General features: G+C 39.3%; 1 protein-coding gene across 1 annotated transcript in view; it reads left to right on the top strand.

Moving 5' to 3' along the window:
• Positions 1-23461, top strand: part of LOC124796359 (retinol-binding protein pinta-like) — a 127999-nt gene extending 104538 nt beyond the window's left edge. Inside the window, exons 5-7 of the mRNA XM_047260514.1 lie at positions 3975-4085; positions 10534-10639; positions 22902-23461. Of these exons, the coding sequence (XP_047116470.1) occupies positions 3975-4085; positions 10534-10639; positions 22902-23056 (372 nt within the window). The 3' untranslated portion in view covers positions 23057-23461. The remainder of the gene's footprint in view (positions 1-3974; positions 4086-10533; positions 10640-22901) is intronic.
• Positions 23462-23943: the final 482 nt, after the last annotated feature.

Genomic DNA, 23943 nt, shown 5'->3' with positions numbered 1-23943 from the left:
CTCCCCGTTGGAGGTTCGAGTCCTCCATCGGACATGGGTGTGTGGCGTCCATAGCGTAAGTTAGTTTAAGTTAGACTGAGTAGTGTGCAAGCTTAGGGAACGATGACCTAAGCAGTTTGGTCCCATAAGATCGTACCACAAATTTCCAATTTACCTCAGTATGCGATGTAAATTTGAAACTGATATGTCTGTCCGTTCCTGAGAAGAAAGGGTTCTTAACAGTCGGACAGACAGACAGACACAGAGAGAGACAGACAGACAGACACAGAGACAGACAGACCGAGATGGACATCTAAGTGAGCCTATAAGGTTTCCGTTTTTACCAGTTAAGATACGGAACACCTTAGAGATGGCTCCACAGAACCACTGCTCTGTATTACTTTTGTATATTTATGGCATAACCCTGGATCTGACGCTTTAACCTACCCGGAAACACAGTAAAGCACTCCGTGGGTGATGATGATGATGATAGTGATTATGTTTGGTTTGGGGCACTCAACTGCGAGGTCATCAGCGCCCGTACAAAGCCCGGTTTTTTCACAGTCATTTTTTTGGTACACAGTCCTATCTAGCCAATGTCACGAATATTGATAATGATGAGGATGAAATGATGAGGACAACACCAGCACCCAGTCCCCTGGCAGAGAAAATCCCCAACCCGTCCGGGAATCGAACCCAGGCCCCGTGAGCAAGAGGCAGCAACGCTAGGCACTAGACCACGAGCTACACTCCACTGAGAACAGCTTAAACTCCGACCGAAACGTTCGTATGCAAGTCAACTAGTGCATTTCACAAATGGTATGTACTGTACTAGGGATAGAGGAAACAAGTTTGTTTCCGTGTTTCTAAACGTTCGGAAAGCTTTCGATGCAGTGCCACAACAAAGCCACATAGTGAAAATACGTTCCTTCTGTATATCTAACCAGGTCTGTGATGAGATCGAAAGTATCCTCACAAGCAGAACACAGGTTTCAACAAACCCACAGCGCGATGCAAAGACAGACAATCAGTCTTTAGCGCAGAGTAAATCCAATGGATACAAAATTAATCAGTTGCAATTATAGTCAATCAAATCACATTTGGGACTAACAACGTATAAAGACATGAATGAAACGATCTCTTACAGTGAGGTGTAAGTAAAGTAAATGGCAGGCAAAGATTCATTTGTAGAACTGCAACTGTCTACTAAAGACATTAGACAAAAGATTTTCAGAGGCCATACATTAATACTGCTTGGTTGTAAGAGACTCGTGTGAGATTGGCGACATCCAACTTATGCAGATAAGAGAGAATCGTCTTTGACGAGAAAATGAGGCACGACTTTTAAAAAATGTTGATGAGCATACACGTAAAGGAGAACGTCATTCATTCAGTCACAATATGCTTTGATGGGCTCTAGAAGAGTTTCCTCAGCCCCCCCCCCTCCCCCCCCCCCCCACCTACTGCTTAGTCAGGCAGACCCATTTAGGCAAATAGCCACCTCAGAACCATACAGGCGATTATTTTTCCTACGTTCTTACCGTTAATGAAACTATATCTTCTGCCATAGACGTCATAATGAATCTTAAAGTGTGTACGGTTGTTCACACGAATCGTGCACGAAGAAAATGTAGAAATCCGTTCATAGGTCAAGCAAGGCAGGCACAATCGTAAAATGCACCTGCCGAATGTGGAAACAGAAACACGCATTAGTGTGCAAATACCCAGTTGTTTTACGACTCCAATTAGCAGTCAAAACGTAATGCCATTTCAGAGAGCGTGAAAATGTCAGTAGCAGAGCCGAGATTGACCATTCCGTGTATGATGAATATCGACTACGAACTTTTGTGGTTTGCAGTAAAGGTTTTCATCTCATGCTCCGTTAAAAATAGCAATGATAATAGTTTTAGTCACCTTTATATCCACTGGGTAGGGGAAAGTTATACTCATTTCGACTGTCCTGGTCTGTCTGTCTCTCGAGGTTGTGAAGTACCAGAAACACTCTAGATTCTCGTAGCTGATGAAAATAAATCGTAGCAACAGGGAGGAAAATTTCTTCCAGCAGCCTCACCTCATATTTTAAATAAAGATTACTTAATTACCTGACGCTGTCAGTTTTATAAGAGGCCATCTTTAAATATAGTGTTGTAGTCTACTTTTGGAAACTATTTACTTGCCATCTGACTATACTGGCAAATAACAAGTTTTCCAAAAGAAGACTATAACACTACAAATTAAATAATTTGGAAAGCGTATTTCTTCCTGTATACAGAACCAGCTCAAATCAGTTGACTGACATGAATTTGCCCCACCGGCTGTTATTTTTGGGCTCAGATCAACATTTCGTTCCATATTCTTTACTACTACGTATACCCGGTTATGTTACCACTATCAAGTGTCCAACATAATACTTGAAACTTCCTGGCAGATTAAAACTGTGTGCCGGACCGAGACTAGAACACGGGGCCTTTGCCTTTCGCGGGCAAGTGCTCTACCATCTGAGCTACCCAAGCACGACTCACGTCCCGTCCTCACAGCTTTACTGCTGTGAGGAAGGGGCGTGAGTCGTGCTTGGGTAGCTCAGATGGTGCCGGCACGGTAGCTCAGCGTGTTCGGTCAGAGGGTTAGCTGCCCTCTGTAATAAAAAAAAACTGAGTTAATGGATCAACAACGAACTGAAACAAGTGTCTTTCGACGTCCGCCCAGAGCAGATACAACGAACGGAAACGAACAAAATGAGATTAAAAAAAAAAAAAAAAAAAGATGGTAGAGTACTTTCCCGCTGAAGGAAAAGGTCCCGAGTTCGAGTCTCGGCACGGCACACAGTTCTAATCTTCCAGGAAGTTTCATATCAGCACAGACTCCGCTGCAGAGTGATAATCTCATTCTGGATAATACTTGAAATATAAAGCATAAAACAACTCTTTCTTGTTTAGTTGACAAAATAAAAAGAGGACTTACAGAGTGTAACCCGTTAAACGCACAATTTTAGAAACAGAACGTGTTTTGCCTGACATATAATACAATAAACACGAATTAAGTAAAGTATGATAAGTATAGACTTAGGGAACACACCATACAATAAAGTATTTCAGAACAAAAGTCTATATAGCATTGAGTGATATGGCATAAAGGACAGTTTAACTCTTACATTAACAGCCAATGCGTCAAAATGATTTCATTCAAGAAATTTATCATGACTGTGGAGTCCATTGCAACTAAAAAGTTTGTATAAGCTTTCCATTGTGAAGGGACGCGGCAATCCAGTCGTATGACAAACTGAAATTAGAACTAGCCAGTTTATTTTCATTGTCTTACGATCAATTTCAAAGCTATCATCCCAATCCTCAAACCCACGTGGAATACGTACAACTAATCGAAGTGAGGTATGCTCGCCCTAGGATATCTTGCCGTCCACTGATGGATCACATTCCAAGTGGAGTTAAGGATACTGGTTTTACTATGCACACTACTGCTGGTTGGTGACGACAGCATGCTGTCAGCCTAGGGAAAAAATATCTCTTATCTGTTAGGCGTATACATGATACAATAAACAGAAATTGAAGATAATTTTTGGAATCAGAGGCAAAGTTATTCCTAATCTCCACTTACTTTAAATTTGTATTCTCAACAAAGCATGAAAAAATTTTGAAAATTTATTTCATAATAATTGCTGTAAATGAGACTTTCATACATTTAATGAAACCTTACGAAGCGACACAATCAATACACTTTCTTGAATTTTCACATAGCATCCTACACCACAGCGAAGCAAACCATTGGCTGTTGGTGTACGTAGAAATAGGCAATAAGAAGTGTCTACCATCAATGATTAGTGGGACCTGTTGTTATACTAACTAAAACAGATTCTCTCTGGAGCACGAGAGCAAAAAAATTGTTAACTCCCGGACGTTTATGGTAAGGCTCTTACGTAACGCCTTTTCAAGCACTATAAGTAGATTAAATAATTTAAGGAAACCTTTTATGTCTTACAGGGAGCTTACTGCCGGAGGATAAAGGCGATGCATTTCGTCAACGCACCAAAGGTTATGGACATGATAATGACGCTAGTAAGGGCAGCACTACCGGAAAAAATAAGGAAGAGGGTAAGTATTTATGTACTGTCAGTGAACGGGGCATAGTTGTACTGTAACTGGCAGGTGGAACTGTATGACGCTAATCTCGAGGTGGTAAGTTTTTACATGGAGCGAGAAGAGATGACTTTACAATTAATTTGTCTGTGGTCTTCACGACACCGAGAACAACCAAAGTTCCCTCATACTATGTTCAAAGTTTCGTAACTGCCCAGTGTAATCGTTCATAAATATTGAGATACGGCAACTTTGCCTAATCTAATAAGGGTAAGGAAAAATGTTACAGCTTTAAAAGATCCATAACGGGGAAAGGAGCTTACATCAGTATTCCATGTAGTCACTTTAAGTAATTTGGAGCAACGCACTGTGAAGCAAAAAATTAGAAGTTATGCCGTGATATAAAATATTACTGTACTCACGTAGGAAATAAGTCTAAGGAAAACTTCAAATTTCCTTTGAAGGTGAGAAAACTGCCAGTATGTACCTTTAAGGAGTGTTTTCAGAACTGAGTAAGAGGAATAGTGTCACGTTATGCTTACAGTTGTGATTTCTGACTGACATCATCACAAATTCCGCTACTTGACGTGGTATTCATTTTCTCCGCACCAGAGTCAATCTCTCTATTTCTCTGTCTCTCCATCTATTTTATACAGCCCACCACGAATTCCTCTCCTGCGCCCAACCTCTTCATTTCAGCGTAGCACTTGCAACCTGTGTCCTCAATTATTCGCCGGATGCATTTCAATTTCTGTCTTCCCCTACAATTTTTACCCTCTACAGTTCACTCTAGAACAATGGAGGTTACTTCCGGATGCCTTAGCACGTGACCCTTCTTATTGTCAGTCTTTTTCATATTTTTCTTTCTTTGCTGATTCGCGGAGAACCTGCTCATTCCTAATCTTAATAGTGCACCAGGTATACTACATTCTAAGATTTATCAGTTCAACTATTTACTTCCTTATAAGGTTTCACAATTAATCACTTGTTGTTTTGTCTGTCTTCAGGCCTCCTGTTCCTTATTCATATAGTTTATTTCTGCCCTTTTTATCCAGCATTATGTCTTTCAGTAAAAAAGTACCAAAAATGATTACGTTAGAATATATAAAATACAAGGTTTAATCTCATTATTTCAATTTCTTTGGCATGTTTAACATACATGTGTACCTTTTCACCTTAGTTCTACATAGTGACAAGGGTAACTAATTTGATGTGTTCTTCTGAGATAATTTTCATCACTATGTCTGGAAATTCCCACACGTGAAGCATTAGTTATCCTTCCAGTATTAGGTTAGTTTGGCAAACAGCTCTGTTTCATTAGTTCTTGCATCATCCCAACTAACGCTACAGATTTTTTAACCAAAAATTCGCCAAATACTTCATTAAAAATTGATTAACCTGGAATGCAGTAGATGGTGATCCATCAACTAACTGCCCCCTCTAAATGAGTCACTCGTTTCCTCTTTGTTGATTCAGTACGTAACTTCGCATTTTATTGAACACAACATCTCTCAACGCGTCCAACAATATTCGGTGCCAGTTTTACATTTTCACAAGAATATTTAACTTCAAGTAAATCTTTCTTACAGGAAAAGCAACACTGATGTTTTTTAATGTGCTATACATTGTCTCTTTTCATTGGTTTATTTGACTGCTCAATAGAAAAATCTCTGCCCTTGCTACGCTTTTATTGTCACATCAGATGTTAATTCGCCAGAACATGCACTGATGAGCCAAAACGTTATGACCACCTATTAACAGATTATTTGTCCGTCTTTGGAACGAAACACATCTCTGATTGTACGTATCAGGGATCCGACAGTCTGTTGGCAGGTTTGTGGAAGTATGTGACATTAGATGTCTGCGCACAGGTAATGTAAATTGCGTAAATAAGGTGCTACTGACTTGCGTACGCGGTAATCACGTCCGATAGCGACTCAGGTGGATTCAGTAGGATCTACATCAGGCGAATTTGGTCGCCGAGACATCAACGTGAGTTCACCATAATGCCCTTCAAACCATTGTAGCACTGTTCAGGCTCCGAGCCACGTTCAATTATACTTGTGGAAGATGACATCGCCGTCGCGGAAGGGGATGCAGGTGGTTTGCAACTGTGAGCGTGTCTTTGATTACTACCACAGGTCCCATGCAAGCGCGGGAGAATGTCTCCCATAGCATAATACTGCTCCCACCAGCCTGCTTCGCCGGCCGGTGTGGCCGAGCGGTTCTAGGCGCTACAGTCTGGAACCGCGTGACCGCTACGGTCGCAGGTTCGAATCCTGCCTCGGGCATGGATGTGTGTGATGTCCTTCGGTTACTTAGGTTTCAGTAGTTCTAAGTTCTAGGGGACTGATGCCCTCTCAGCAGTTGAATCTCATAGTGCTCAGAGCCATTTTTTGAACCAGCCTGCGTCCTTGGCGCGCTGCACGTTTTGAACAACCGTTCACCTCGATGACTACATTTTATGGAGACGACCATCGACCAAATGTAGAAAAAATGTGATTCACCTGAAGAGCCCACATGTTTCCATTGATCTGCGGTTGAACCGGAGTGTTCCAGTGCCAATTGCAGTAGTAACTGCCGATGTCGTTGACTCCACATGTGAACATGTAGGGGTGGTCTGCTGTGGAGCTCAACGTTGAACAAAGTACGATAAACTGTGTGCTCCGAAACACTTGTGTGTGCACCAGCATTGTGTTCTTGCGGCAAAGATGCCAAAGATCACCATCTAGCCTACTTTAAAGAGCAAACAAGCCTCAGAATCCCAAGTTCTGTGATGAGTCGTGGAGGTCCATCCATTAGCGCCAACTGGTAATTACACTGTCCTTCTTCCTCTTTCTGTAGATGCTCAAGACAGTAGCACTTGAACATGCGACCAGCTTCGCCGTTTTCGAGGTACCCATTCACAGGCTCTGCATAATAATAATCTGCCCTTTGTCAAAGTTGTTGTCTCAATGGATTTCCCCATTTGTAGGTAGGGTGATCCCCCACCCGTGTCTGCTCCGCCTATGTATATTTGTCATAGCAACTCTAGGCGGCATCCAATGTCGCGTTAGGCAGTGGTCACAATGTTTTGCTTGTCAGGGTATGCATATTGCGGAAGATATAATACGGATAACTGCGTCAGTAATGAAACTGGAACAGGTTAATGTAACTCAGCTTTTTATTTGTATTTGTAATTGCATTAGTTTTTGTTTTCTATTTCCACATTGCGCATATTTTCATTAATAATAGTTCAAAGATAATAATGTGCTTATTGTCAATGAATTAGTTTTATCAGTTCTTAATAGAAACTTTTCCTTGAATATTACATTTGATGTAATATATTTAACTTACTTTCGTAGAAATGAGACATTATGAGACAGTAAATGAACAAATGAAGCTGCTGATTCACTTTCACTATATGGATTCCGCGTTTCAGATTTTCCGTTTTCTCTGGGCTTGCCGTTGTTGTATCTCAGTTAAATGTTTCCGTGATTTCGAACATCTAATTCCAAAATACAGATTCTAAACCTGTGAACGTGTTGCTCTCATTGAACATGAAATTTAGTGTATCTACAGTACTTCATCTACTCGTGTTTCGAGGCATTTCTTTAGTCCCGTCAGAATTGCATTATACTCAAAATGATGCTTTGTAACGTGCATTTTTTAAAAATATATTTCGTTGGCCTCTTGATGCACCAGGAACGTAGAGAAATTTCTTCTGGAGCTTTATTCACATTACAAGTAATACTTTTGTTTTATCTCTCAGATGTCTTTAGTAGATCATACGACATAAATCAGTTCTTTCTGTAATTGCTTCTTTTCAGTTCTCTGCATTGACTACATCGAAACTACGTTTTAGTGTTTTCTTACCGCTTCATTTGCTAAGTGATCTGAATGTGTTTCCCATATCCCTGATTACTCCCTAATCCTAATAATAATTTTCGTAAGATTTTCCGTTAATGTAGGTAATTGGAAGTGGTTCCAGAGTTGTAGTTAATCAAACGCTGCCTAGCTGAAATGTTATAAACAGTGCTCTTCCGAATTTCAGGAATCTCTTTTATTTGAAGAGCTTATTCTCCTAACAAAATTTTAAAGGGTCAAATTCTAGAATTTTGTCCTTTTTCGTATAATAAATTTTACCATTATAATTTTATAATACTCTCTGTGTGTTTCTGTATTTTTCACCGTAATAATTCTACAGCTTTTTGTTCTAGTTTTTGACTAGTGACGTAGTAATAGTGCTTTTATCATTTGGCACTATGGCGTTATGCCTGAATACGTTCTGCATCATACTTTTTATTAACTTTGACGCAAAAAGGATTAGATTTGTGTGTTAGGTGCAAAATCACATTGCAGAGATGCTGAAAGGGAAGTAATCAGATATTAATTTTGGTTCGTATCTTGTTCTAAGCTTTCCATTTACAACACTCATAATCATAAACAGTACATATAACATAGTCTTACGTTGATTTGGCTACGAAAACATTTCGTCTATTCTCCTCTTCCAGTGCCCTGAATGACTTAGCAAATGTACCACCTTTTTACCCTCGGTTTCCGTCGATCGCTTTACTCTTCTGTTCTTCCCAATACTTCCTTTTGTTCTTTACTTGACTCCCAGTGTCCATCTATAGTGCCATACCTGAAATTCATCTAGGATTTTTCTTCCATCTTCAACAGTGTTCTTCTTGGACTCTAAAGCTTTTCGTGTTTTAGATGAACAGTTTTAGATATTTGTGCCTAATCTTGTCAACAGTTGGCATGGGAGCAGCTATTCTGACACTCTTCACTTAAAGAGACATTTTTTCGATGTCCTTACTGTAGTGTCGGTAGCTGGACCGACACCGTGATGTGGATTGCTGAAAAGGAATGCTAAACTAACGCTGTGGCCGATAGTGCACGCTCGGCATAACGCAGACGGGCGTGAAGTCTGGAACATGAGAACTTATGAATGAATAAGAAGAAAAGTATGTAGATGCTTTTTACTTAACTTTTATTGATTCCTTGGAATACATCTCTCTTGAATACTCGTACGCTATAGGCACTGATACAAATGGCTCCTTGCTAGTTCGTAGCCAGTACTTAGCTGATGGCTATTCTGTCTCTCGGCTAATGAGAGAGAAAGGCTTCGTACAACTGGGCGATAGCTAGGTTCGCGTACAACTGGGCGGTAGCTTGGTTCTCGTACAACTGGGGTCGAGTCCACTCTCGTATCACGAGACCTGCCTTGGTGGTGGCGCTAGGTCTGCGATCACAGTGGCGACACGCGGGTCCGACATGTACTACATGGACCGCGGCCGATTTAAACTACCACCTAGCAAGTGTGGTGTCTGGCGGTGACACCACACTTACCTCGTGCATATTCTATAATCTTGCTTTAGAGAAAGGAGACTGATTCCACTGTGCCTGCTGTGTCTTTCTGTTTCCATTTTATGCAAGACTTTACACCTTTCCTAATTGGCTTGTGTATTAATACTGCAAATTCTTCGCCATTTAGGGTATTCATAGTACAGGAAGTATTTACCAGCCTGCAACTGAATTTTGCCATAAAATCGGGAGCATAGATGTCAGCACAGTTATGAAATCCGCTGTTCAGAAGGAAGCCGGCTGAAACTGAAAGGCCACACTGAAAACTTCTGTTCTCTTCTTCAAATATTATCAGTGGATAGCTATTGCTCTCTCCACGTTCTGTGAAATTTTAGGCCCAGTCACGCTGTCTGGTGAATCCTAGTATTAAATACCATGTAAGGAGGACACACTCGAAACGTAGAGCATATTTCTTTTGTGCTCATTCTAATGCTTGGGTTTTACAGGTGTTAAAAGGCACAAACATTTTCTGGCAGGGTGTTACTCAAGGAATCAGATAGCAGTAACATTCACTAACATTAATTAGCTCACAGGTATATTCAAAAATAAATATCATCAGTAAAATTATTGAGAAGCTTATCCCAAATTTTGAAGGAAGCGATTTCATTTTGTTGATCTAGTATTGCTTTTCATTCTTACTCAGCCAGCTTCACATTCTGGTACCTAGCTCAGTTCTAAAAATATAAAATTGTAATTCCATAGCAGAAGTATTAATTACTGCAGTATGTATTAGTCTTGAAAGTTTTCTGTTGGCTATCATCTGTGTTTAGAGCTACCCACGAATTCACTATAGTAGTCAGGATTTCCATGGCTCCACCTGTGTACTGTTGATACAAGTGTCTTAGAAATATAATTTCAAAAAGGTTCACATGATCTAAGTTGTTCTTTGTACACTCACTGAGAGTGATTAATAGTGTTGCCTGATAAGCTTGTTCAGTGTTTAGAAGTAACTAGTTTTGCGTAGCTGAATGTCTCACAAATACGTGTTATTAGTCAGTCTCTAAATTAAATTTGATTCATTGAATATGCCACCTTGTAAATTATATAAACAAAGCAAAATTTGTGTTATTTGGTTTCGGCATGTAATACAAATTAAGCTACAACACTTTTTCAGGTGATGACTCATCTGCCTGGATCAAATACTCTGTTTGACCATTTGCCAAGGTCAATGGTACCAAATGAACTGGGAGGCACTGGTGGGCCAGCTGAAGAGCTAGCAGGTTAGTGGATGAAAAGTTGATGGGAAGTATTTCTCATGCAGCTATTTAGTTACAGTGTGTTACTAGTAGACCAAAGGGAAATGATTTCATGGCACTAGAAATGTAAACTAATCATCGTAATCGAAAATAATAGTGCTTATATTACATCTGATGTCCCTAAAACAAGGACATGAGGGACGCTGGCTGCTGTGACTGGGCGGTTCTAGGCGCTTCAGTTAGGAACCACGCGGCTGCTACGGTCGCAGGTTCGAATCATGCAAATGATGCCCTGGGCATGGATGTGTGTGATATTCTTCGGTTAGTTAGGTTTCAATTGTTCAAAGTCTAGCGTACTGATGATCTCAGATGTTAAGTCCCATAGTGCTTAGAGCAATTTGAACCATTTTTTGACATCAGTTACTACTAAGCATTTACTCAATAAAAATTGAGTTTATTCGGTAATAGACAACCCCCATTCAACACTCGTATTGTCTGCTATTTCTTTAATCGTTCATAACTTGCCCCAATAGTAATTTTCAATTAGCGATAAACGTTACCTTTTTATACTGTTCTGAAAATTGCAATATATTTTCTTAAACACAGTATCTAATAAGAATTTTAAAATTTCTGTCATTCACAACATCTCACACTGTCGAACATTTGGGTTTTAAGCTGACTTTTATTTGATGTGATAACAGAAAAAAACTTCACAAGCAATGATCGCTAAAAAAGCATTTTATTGGATGACTGGAACAGAAGTTGATACGAGAATATTTTATATTACAACTTGACAAACTCTCTTGTTACATAACGTATGGAATTATATTTTATGCTTCACGATTTTGACAAAATATTGTGCATCAGTGTTACAAGTGAGTTTGAAATGCGGATGCATTTCCCATAAATATGAAGATCGCTGCATATCAGTTCGTTAGACATACTTTTATACGTAATGTACTGATTCACTGTGATCTCCATGATAGTGGGAAATGCATACATACATTGAGGGGACTTGCAGTGCTGGTAGCCAATACGTTGTATAAATTTTAAAGCATAAGATATGTCATAATTTCGTAGGTTACGGCGCAAGACTGTTTGTCAAGGTTTAATATCATGACAGTGAAATATTTTTCTACCAACTTCTGTGCATCCTCTCGCAGATACGGTGGTGACAGTATACCTCTGTTGAGACTGCTCATCCAATGAAATACATTTTTAGTGATTTCGGCTTTTCAAACTTCCTTCAGTTACCACGCATTGCAGATCGCCCACAGCCTGACATTGTCAAGGATATATAACTCTCAATTCTTTGAATGACTCGGTTCTATAAGAGGGTTCTAAATGACAAAATAATGGCTGTTACCATTCGTGCCAGAGATATGACTTTGGAAGCCTTTGGGATATATGAAAAGGAAAGTGCCATGTTAACAAATAATGGTTATATGACCAAAATGTACTACTATCCCTTCTCGTTGTATATTAAAGATCTGATATATAATAATGAAATAAACCTGTAAAATAAAATGTCATGAAAGACTTGAGAAGAAATAGGTCTCTATAAAATGAGTGGTCTTTTGCCAGAATGAAATAAGTGACATTTAGTTAGTTTCGAGAAATAAAAGACTGAAGTTATGAGTTTACAGCAACTTATTTATTGAAAAATATTTATGGTTATACATGTGGTCTGGTGCATAATGGGTGTGAAAAACTTTTACTTTATTTAATTACAGTTTGAAACTTAAAACAACAGAGAAACAATGTAAAATATCCATGTACGTCAGATTATTTTGTTGTCACATCACACTGATGCACTTCAGTACAAAATATAAAGTTTACTTGTTTTTGTATTATATTCATATATAGATCTATTCGACAACTGCATCACACAGACATAATTTCAGCATTTATGTAATACAGCATTATTAAGCAATTTTTGGAATTAGGAGAGAAAACTGGAATACACTTAAGGTGATAATTATGATACCCATTACTCATCATCTTCATTACTGTCACTGCACATTTCTGATACATCAGCCATTTTGAGACCCTTATAGAATTCATGGTATATTGGGGGTTTCGTGGTATATTGGGGGTATGTTCATTAGAAGGCTCTGAATATCTTTCAGTTTCTCAGGGCGAAGAGTGCGTCCTAATGGATACAGTGTAGGTAGTGTAATTTGACTGAGAGAACAGTGGCAAGCTTTTAAGTGTTTATTTAAATTCACTGAAGAGTATTCTTCTATGTCATTGTGGCTGTATTTGTACTCGATTATCCCCAGCTTCTCTTTTGAAAACTCATATCCTTAATCCAAAGCCACTTAACCTTTTCTCCAAAAAGATTTACTTTTCTGTTAGTCATGGCTTTTTCGAGTAGCATAGTACTTTTGAAGTCACTACAATCTATTTTTACAACTTCAAATTTACCTTTCTTCACTCTGGAATTCTCAATAATACGGTAAAGCTGTTCTGGGGCAAATATATCTGGATAATGCCGTTGTTTCCTCTCTATATCCCCAAACTCACTGTCATTCATAAGATACGAGTGATCAGGTTCAGCAGATTTGTGCGTAATTTCCTCAATGTTAGATTTGTCACTCTGAACCAAATACATCCAAATTGTCATAATTTTAAAATTCCTGTTTTGCCCCCCACAAGAATCCGACCAAACTACCTTCCTTGGACCAAAATCATGAGATTCGACGTACTTCGATACACAAGAGCCTATCTCTTGAGCTCCCTTTGAAGCAATACTTTCATTCCAGCAATGCATTACTGCCTTTCTACTTTTAAAGTAATGAATTCCAAGATTAAAGCAGGAGACTTGACGTTTATAGTATGCAACACCTGTTGTCAATTTTTTCAGCAGTATTGCTTTCTACAAGTCAAATGAAAAACCTGCAAGATTATATTCTGCCTTTGATTTGTCCATATCCATTTTCAGACAATATCTAGCAGCTTCAGCCTTCCTGTGGTGCAAATCCCGCTCCTTACTTAATGTTCGTAGCTTCTCAGTGTCTGCCTCACCAGCTCTAAGTATCTCCTCTACTGAAATTAGCGTGTTTAGCCTGTCACATGTTTGACATGTATCTTTTTGAGGAGGTCTGAAACTGATATTGAAGTCTCGTCTAAATACTTTTTCGTACAGTGATTGGCTGGGAGGTTTAACATTGGGGTCTTCTTCTTTCATCTTATCAATGAATAATCTGTGCATCAAACTAAGATTAAGCCTACTGTCCAAGTACTTTTTTGACTAATCTCTTCTGCAGTAGTGACTCGATGTACTGGGAAAACTATTAATATGATTATGGATGTGAATAATAAATGAGTCAGCACTTTTATTATTAGGTGCGTGTTTTCCACGCTGGTCACATAAAGAGCTTGTCTTTGCTTCGGCTATAGCTCGATGCATCCTGCTGCCAGAAATCTGTATTGTCTTTAGATAAGTTTCTTTGCACGCCTTCACATCATTTACATCCACACTAGGAATATAATAGTTCTTAGAAAACTTCTTCTTGTCGGTTTTAGAACGCTTCCTTTTGATGGGAACATTTCTAACTGAACCATATATTATTGATGTCTGCACATCCCAAAACCCACTTCCATAAAATGTGTCAAAAAACTTTCTTTTCTCCTCACAATTTAATTTTTTGGCCAGCATTTTTGTCTACATGAACAATTAAAATCAACAAATAAATTTCCTGGGACAGTCTCCCCACTATTTGGCTTCTTCTTCCTTAGGGTTTTCTTCCATTGTTCCCTGTTTCCTTTTTTTTTCTTTTATTGCCAGAAATTTCATGTTCATCTCAAAAACAAATTACTTAGATTTTCAAATTCGTTTTCAAAACTGATTTATTAAAAATACCAATCATGAGACCAAGTTACGATATTCCATGTCATTACTTTGGTAGCTGACGAATATGCGAAATACAATTCTTTCAGGAACTCTTCTGCCAGAGTGAACCCTCTCCACATTAAATCGCATTTCCCGCCCTAAATAAAGAGGTATTTCTTTCCACAGGGTTAATTTTTCTCTCCCCTCATTATTTATGGCAAGCACTGGCCGAAATATCGACATACACTCACTATCGATTGTGCAGTGACCTTAGATTTACTATTTGTCGTCATGGTTCATTCTAGCATGTGAGATAAACCATATAACCTCCAATTATGGGTTTATTCTATAAACTAATCACTAGTTATTAAAATCCACTTACCAATTGATGATTGAGAGGCACCATCACTAGGTTCATATACATCAGAAGAAGTAGAACTAAACGACTCCTCTTCACAAGTATCATCGTTTTCTGTCATTGCGCGGGAACGCGTGCCTGAGCTATACATCACTGTAGCCATCTTGTGATGCCGCATGGTTCACTTTGGAATAAGAGAATGAATAGTACCAACCTTCTTCCCAAGAAATCCCTCGCTACAGCAACGAAACGAGGCGATATGTTAGATTATTCGTTTTGTCATAAGACAAAATGAAACCCTATAATTTTAAAATGGTGAAGAACTCAATTTTTTTTAAATGACGCTTAGTTCATTTTGGCATAAGACCACTCATATATACTAAACATTTCTTACAGTAGTGTATGTAAGGTAAGCAGTTTTCTTTTTAATCTGCATTAATTGCAGGCTGTGGATTACTTATGAGAAGTTTACATTTAATTACTTAATGGACGTAATGGATCTCAAGTAAACATAGGAATGTAAGATATGCTTGTACTGACGCCTAAGGAAAGATATGGACCTTTTACGAAGTTTTGTTATCTGCCATTTTAAATGTCAGAAAGAGTACACTTTGGTAATCTTTAGAATTGCGTACTCAAAATCAATTTTCGTTTCCTGATGGTGTAAGGTTTTAATTCCGTCTCTTTAAGAAGTGAAGCAATTCCTTGGACGATCACTAATGTGGATCTCCCTGTAGAAACCTTATCAATGAAGTACCTCTGTGAAACAGACATTCTCTGGCTTTCAGTCAAATCAAATTGTCACCTGTAAAACTGATGATTTATTGATTTTCATGAATACTTGAGCCTGCAATAGCGAATCAGCAACTGCCGTAAGCCTAAATGTAAACTAACCTCTGCAACTTCCCTGCTGTGCATCGTCAGTTGTTGAATGAGATAATACACGTGTACATAAAATGTGGAGTATATCTGCACCTGTTGATGAATATTCCAACTACAACGAGTATCTGTTCCAGCCTCCTTCCCTCTCTCTTCCATTTCTCTCTCTTTTGCTTACTTTCCTTTTCTTTCTTTCTTTGTTTTTTTACTCTTTTATTAGCTCTCCATATCGGATTATCATTTGAAGGTAACTAACTATCAAATTCTCTATAACTACTTTTGCATATTGTCCTCTCTCTAATGAACCTTCAAGTGCCAAGGTACCTTCTCTTTCCACTTAATGCTTAACACTCCTGTATAACACCACATTTGGAACACTGACAGTGTATTCTTCTTGGGCTTATCATACATCCTGATCTTACCTCTATATTCATAAAATACTATGTTCAAGACGTTCAACTAGGAACACTCTTCTTAATTCAGTACCGAGTTCTATTCTTTTATTTAAGAAAGCTTTCTTCAACAGTACCAGTTTACTTCAGATTTTCTTTTTTTTGTGCTTCCACTACTACTTTTGTTTTTCAACTTTGAGTTTATGCCAGCCATTAGGCTCTTTTCTAGTAAATGTCATTACCAAATATTCTAAGTTTTGCTTTTCATTAAACCACATGCTGTGCTAAGTATGTTGTTCATTCCATTCCACGTGTCCTTTTCTGACCCTTAGCATATTTGTCTGTTTGTCTTAGACTACTTTTCCCGAAATTTTTTTCATTGCTTCTTCGGTCTGGGAGATAACGACAATGATGATACACACGTTTCTTTAAACGAATTTATTCTTTTTGATCTACTTTTAGTAATGACACATGGTTTTTGTAGACGTAGATTACTCGCCTAAGGACTGTAATTTTTTTTTTTATTTCTCTGTCCAATAATAAGCAGAAGTTTTTAGATGCTGCTCGAGTACTACTTCCCATTTTCTGAAAGTAGATTGTTCTTCATACAGTAGCTCTGCAATGTTTCTCATTATTATTCAATGTATTACTGTCAGTATTTTGTGTCCTTATCATATGAGACAGATAAATAAATCTCACATTTCTCTGCTCGTACTTTCTTAGGTAAAGTGATGATAAAGTAAAGTGACGATAAAACTATTGTTGAATTCAGGTTACCTTCCATTCGGAAAGTGGATGCACTCAGAGACTGTATGTGACTTATAAATTATAGAGTGCAGCAATCATTCGTCCTCTTTAGATTTTATTATGCAAATCCAGATTTCGGCTAGTAGCTAGACATTCTCAATGCGGAATTTTCAATGCATGTAAGTCCCTGTTGTTCTTGAAATGTGATGGTAAGTCTGTCATCTTTTACTACAGTTGAAATAGCTTTCTAGTTCTTTTATCTTACACAGCTTCCAGGAATTTCGACATGTGACGTTGACTCTTTGATGATTTGATGATCTTTTTAAGCTCATATCATTGAATACTATGTAAAATTCTATCTGTATAACTGGAACTATTACTTATTACCAGTTTCCTAGTCCTTTGGGGGCAGTGCTTCTTCATCGTGTACGCTTTCCTACTCCTGTCATCTATCTGCTTCTTCATCGTCATCGTAGAGATTCATACATTTACTCTTCAGTTTCCTGTATTTTTGTTTATATGTCTCTGTCATCCATCATTTGCCATGTTTGCACTTCAGACGCAATTAATGTTAACTAGAGTAGCCTGTTTTAAATTTTGAAGACAAAAGAATAAAAATTCATTGACGAGAATGTTATCTTCCACAACTAGCTCATAAACCAGACTGCTATCAGAATAGTAGAAGGGCATGAAATGGAGGGAGTACTTGAGAAGCGAGTCGGGCAGGGTTGTAGCCTATCCCATGTGGCATACTGTATGTAAGTTGAGGAAGGAATAAAAGAAACTACGGAAATATAGTTCAGGGATAATAAATAAAAACTAAAGCTCGCCAGTGATACTGTAACGCTGCAGTAGACAGAAAGAAATTTATCGATTGAATAGAAAGGGGTAGTATCTTGACAAAAAGTTATATGAGGAACCTCAACAAAGTTATGACAATGTTAGTGGAGTACAGCAGTAAATGAGTTTTGATATTTTGGCTGTATTAACTGACGATGGCCGAAGCAGGTACAGTATAAGATGCAGGCTGGTAGCAGCAAGCAAGTGTTTCTGAAAAAGAGAAATACTTTAGCGTCTAATAAAGGGAGTGTCAAGAGAAAGTTTATATTTTATGAGCTCTCTGCACATGCGCAACAGATCGTAAGAGAGCGGTAAGTTCATCGTTTGCTTGGCCCTTAGGAATTCAGTCGATATGGAGCACTTCTCGGGAGCAGACCACTCGTTTTGTGTGTGAAAATTATACAAAACGGTTATTCGGCGACTGGACAACAGGGGAAATTTTGCAGTGATCGTTGACTGCATAATGTAAACGATGCTCCAGGTGTTCCGCTTAACCGGAAATGGATGAAAACAGTTGAGAAGATAGGTTCAACACTGGTCAAACGAAACCGGGGTGACCAAGGCTTTCAAGAACGGGCGAAACCATGGAGAGTGTAAATCGGTCTGTTCGTGACGATCCTAACCTCTCCACTGATAAGTATAAATGTGCATAGTTTGTAAATGTGCATAGGTCATCAGTGCCCCAAATCCTGCAAAAATACCTCAAACTGCACCCTTAAAAATCCAATTGGTGCAAGGATTAAAGCCTTGGGATGCTAGACATAGGTTGCAGTTCGTTAATGATGTGACTCAGTGCCCGCCATTTAACGTCATGTTGTTTTATGACGAACAGTCACGTCAGTAAGCAAAATTGCCGCTACTGGAGTGCAACGTATCCGAACAGAGCATGGGAAACGCCTTTATTCGCCAAAAGTCACTGTATTGGCTGTGATGTCAGCTTGACGAATAATTGGTCTGTACTTATTGGAGGACGAGTGCGTTTTTGCACTTACAGTGAATTCGAAACATTATGTGACGATGTTAAAGGATATATTGGTGCCTAAATTGCCACACTTTCGTGTTTATAATCAAATAACATGGTTTAAGTAAGACGGAGCCAAGGCACACCCGACCAGGGCGTCTGTAATGCGAGTTTATGAAATTTTCCCTGCAAATTGATCTCCAGGAGTGATGACATAAATTGGCCCCGCAGTCGACGTTTGAGCTCCATGGATTTTTTATTATGGGGCTGAATCAAATCTAAAGAGAATGCCAATAACCCGACTTCTCTGGAGAAACTGAAGGAAAATATCCGTATCGAAGTGGCAGACATCTCAGTGGCTACATGCTGAGCCGTCATGCGAAATTTTGTTCATCGTATAGATGAGCACTGCAAGTATGTTCAACTGCATTTAATAACAGTTTTAAGAAGTAAATTGCTAAACTGTTTATGTCAAAAATAAATAAAGATTTGTCTACAGACTTTATTTTGACACATCAAGTATAAACTGTCTCTTGAGACACCCTGTGTATGTTTAAATGTTTGGAAGTCTTTTCTGAAAGTTCTCGTTTGGGACGTAGCATTTGTAGATCAGGTTGCTAAGTCTGTCACTGCTTGCCGGGATTTAAATGAGAGGTTCTGCCTGTTGCCTCCCCCCTCCCCCCTCCCCCCTCCCCCCCCCCCCTCCCGCAGCAGATTATAACGTTCTCCAATGGCCATGGAGATAGACTGCCTTACATACAGGAGGGCGCTCTTTTGACGAGATAAATGACTTGATTAATGAAAGTAACATGGGGAGAGCCACAGAACAGTAACAGAATTGTAATTAAAGCAGGTATGTTTCTGGATAAAAGAACAGAAATGCCAAGTAATCCAGTCACATAAAACGGGTTTTAGTCAACCCAAAGTTCCAGGCTATATGACGAGCTGTGCGCTTGCTGTATGTATAGTCAAATGTACAAAAGACAGATGTAGAATAAATCGAGAGACAAGGATAATTCGTCGACTCTCTAGGTAATCGGACGAACAGGGATGAAGCTTTCTCTATGAGAATCATGAACAAAAGCAGTTAGCCATGCCGAGTCACATTATACGAGCCCACAGACAGATACAGCGTGACAAAGCTTACGTCTGCAACTAGGTGAAACTGATAGATCCTTCCTATGCAAGTAGCGTTTCTGCATCTAATCTTGGATAAATTTGCCACGAGCCTTCTACTGCGGAACCTCCTGATTAAAACAGACTGAATCTTCATATGGTTGCTCACAAGATTTTGGAAGCCTACATGTTTATCGCGTAATGGCGGCATCTCCCACCCAACTGCTAGTCACGAAGTGATGCCAACTAGAAACTGCAACGAAATGGAGCTAAGACAGTACCTCTCAGTAGTTTTTTAAACTCGGGTACAGTACGGCATTGTACCTCCTCCGACAGGACAAGGTTCCTGTAGCCAAAAAGATGTGGCAATGCTCGGCTTTCGGCCGAGGGGGCAGATCAGTCTTGCGACGCTCAGGTTGGTATCCCTGCGGCGGTGCCATTTCTCCAGATGTTGGCTGGGTCAGGGTTCCTGTGCATTGGCGTTGCTCTCGCAGGAATTTGAAAGTTACCACCCTGGAATTCCAATTTGAAAATAGCGTCCTAGGAATTCCTCCCGATTTTCGCCGTCTTGTGCATTTTATGAACTAGTGATTGATGCTCATGAAAACTGCTCCGCCATCTGCTCCATTAGTTCTCTACTCAGGCAAGCTATTCATGCTCTCAGATGGCCAGGGAAAATTGGGTTTAACACACAAAAAAGCAGTTCTCTTTATTTGATTTCTCAATTAACTGCTTCCTAGTCCTGAACCTATTACCAGCTTGTGGTTACTCATGCGATACGAATCTGTATTGGAAATGCGATTTTAATTTTATTCAGCTCTCTTTCTTTGTGAGGTTACTGGACTGAAAATCTGCAGGAACACTTCCAAATGGTCTACACATATTCAAAAAGTTTCCTGGTTGTACATTATATGGAAGTGAAGCATGGGTGATAAACAGTACCGACAACAAGACAACAGAAGCTTTTGAAATAGTGTGCTACAGAAGAAGCTAGAAAATTAGAAGTAGGCCAAGCATGTAGAGTTCTTCCTTCTTAAAATTATTGGAATTCTGGAAACTGTTTTAATCACTCAAATAGGCCTCTGATGTGAATAGTCTGAGTTTTCCCAGGTTTCTCAGTGGACGTTCAACTCTGAGGAGAACCACCATAATTTCAGACTTCTTTTGCTTATTGTGCAAATTAATCCGAAACTAATAACTTAATTAAAAAGCCAGCGTTACCAACAATTTGTAGTACTAAATCTTGCTTTGACCGAATATCAAAATTTCCATATTTAATTAAATTTACTTGTTGTAGGGATACGCCAGGGTACCGTCATTTTTCACGATTTGCGGAAAATATCTGTTGCTATACAACGAGGTGAATCTGGAAATTGGTTAAAGTAGTTCAAAATACCCCTGGTGAAAAGTAGTAAAGCACCTTATAGTTTTTAAAAGTGACGAAACCCTAGCCGATAAGTAAATATCGCCGTTATTCGATTATGTGTAATCACATCTTTAACCACCAAAATCAGCTTCCTACTTTTCATTCAATGATTTTTTTTCCTATATTCACTTTTTATGTTTATTCCTGGTGCACAGTTTTTAATCTACACATTGTCGAGATAGCACCTTTGAGTACAATGAAACGAAGTGCCCGTTTGTCTTAATTTTACAGTAGTACTTCTTTACTCGCTTGGAGAACGACGGTCCATATAACATTCACTCTAATTCTTCCATTTCCTACTCATTCGTTTTCTCGTCGTGATCTGTTCTTCATTCTTCGGAAATGTCATTATGAATGTCGCCGTCATCAGTGGCAGTAATAGTGAGCCCGTTTACAACCTGCACTACGCAAGTAACGAGCAGCCCTTAGTGGCTCGCCATCACAGTTCTTTTATCTTAAATATCTTTGTGACTAATGCCCTTTTGGCATATTTATTATTTTATAAATGACACATAAGTACTGCCAGTCTTTCACGATAATTCCGTACTTACAATTTGTATCATAGGTTTTTGATCATAATTCTGCGACCATGTTGTAAATCATTATTTGGTTTAAATTCTGAGGATCACACTCCTAGCAGTGTCTAAACCCGGTTAATTCGTTGAAAAATTAGTGACCAAGGGCTGTTTTCTTTAAATTGTGTTTAATTGTAAAGGTGTAATCTGGTAACATACCCAGCTCTCAGTTGAGTGTAGCAGACGTCCGAAGTTATGTTCCCCTAATTCTTTTGAACAGTGTATTAATGCCTTTCCTTTCCTCCATTAATTATTGCCTTATCTTACTTTACACTCTTCTGCTTATGGCCTCTTGACGCTGTTTTGTTCAACTGGGTGCTATGCCCGAGCATTTGCACTCAGTTTCGGTCTGTCTCCTATTGGGTAGTATCCTATACTCCTTGCTAGGCCCTCTTGAACTTAAGCGAACTGTAACATATTACTAGGTAACGATCTGAGATTAAGTCCACATCTAGCTATGGTTGTATTCCATTCTTTGTGCAACAGTAACATAGGGCAGTTCATTCACTTTGATGTCATCCAGCCTTTTATAACATGAAATAATGACGTCTGATTTACTGTATAGATTGCTACCTTACTGTACTGTACAGAGGGGTTCACTTGGGAACATTCCTAAGTGGTGGCCTCTAGAAACCTGTGCGAGTGAACTAGGACTTTGAAGGAAGGAGGGTGACAGGCTTTTCATAATTCACGCATCAAAAACCTCTTTGCTATGATGCCTTAAACAAAGGAGGATATTATTTGATATCGTCACACGATCGCCAGCAACAGGCAACCATATGTGCGCGTCTGAAACTTCACAGGGCAGCAACATTTGATCGTACTTTCTATACACAATACCTGACTCATGTTCGTGTACTAGGGCTGCTTACTTCGTCTGGTCTCTAGAGAAGGTGTACTGAAACAGCCAGTATTGAAAAGTAATGCCGCGCGGGATTAGCCGAGCGGTCTGAGGCGCTGCTGTCATGGACTGTGCGGCTGGTCCCGGCGGAGGTTCGAGTCCTCCCTGGGGCGTCGGTGTGTGTGTTTGTCCTTAGGATACTTTAGGTTAAGTAGTGTGTAAGCTTAGGAACTGATGACCATAGCAGTTAAGTCCCATAAGATTTCACACACGTTTGAACATTTTTTTGAAACGTAATCTATACCTCTTTTTGCAGAGGACCATCGCGAGAGGTACTGGCCACTGGTGGACTGGTTCATGGAGCAGGACCAGTTCGTCTCGAACGAAAGCATGCGGCCGCACAACATGACCTGTGGCATGGAGAACGGATTCAGCGTCGACGGCTCCTTCAAGAAGCTGTGCATCGATTAGCTGGGAGGAGTAACGCAGCCAGTGGTGTGCAAACCACTAGTATTATCTGCACAACACTTCGCTTCCCAGTTCCCTGTTTACGCAGGGACTCGTTCACGGAGTGCTGCAGTATTAATGAACAATCGTACGAAGCGATCGTTACTTCCGTAATGCCGTTTGTAAATATATTATGTGTCTCTGCTATGTTACTCTTAATGATTACTGTTACAGAGCGTAGAATATCTTTCCAGTGCTTACAAAGTGTCAGTCTGTTAATACTGTTATAACATACCCGTGATAAAACAAATTAATATCCCTTAATTTTGGAACGTTTTCCGTGTTAACATATATGATAGTGAATAACTATGCAAATTTATGTACACAATTTTTATTTATTAAATAAGCATGCAAATTTTAAAACATCAATACTCAATGTAATTCTTGTTCTTTAAGTACTTCCAAATACGTGTTTCGGTTAGGCTGACGATCAGACAAACCTAAATTTTAACTGATTATTGTTTAATTGTTTCCGAATAGTTTTGTCTTGGTATGCAACTGATTAGTAGTAACGTTTCTTGCCCATTTAACACACTGCATTTGCATTTGGGAAGACAACGGTCCAAACCCGCGTTCGGCCATCCAGATTTAGGTTTCCCGTGATTTCCGTAAATCGCTCCAGGGAAAGGCCGGTTCAAAAATGGCTCTGAACACTATGGGACTTAACTTCTGAGGTCATCAGTCCCCTAGAACTTAGAACTACTTAAACCTAATGAACCTAAGGACATCACACACATCCATGCCCGAGACAGGATTCGAACCTGCGACCATAGCGGTCTCGCGGTTCCAGACTGTAGCGCCTAGAACCGCTCGGCCACGCCGGCGAGCGAAAGGCCGGTATTACTTCTTTG

The sequence above is a fragment of the Schistocerca piceifrons genome, chromosome 4 (genome assembly GCF_021461385.2).
Source record: "Schistocerca piceifrons isolate TAMUIC-IGC-003096 chromosome 4, iqSchPice1.1, whole genome shotgun sequence".
Classification (NCBI taxonomy): domain Eukaryota; kingdom Metazoa; phylum Arthropoda; class Insecta; order Orthoptera; family Acrididae; genus Schistocerca; species Schistocerca piceifrons.
This window is presented reverse-complemented; position numbering and strand designations above follow the sequence as displayed.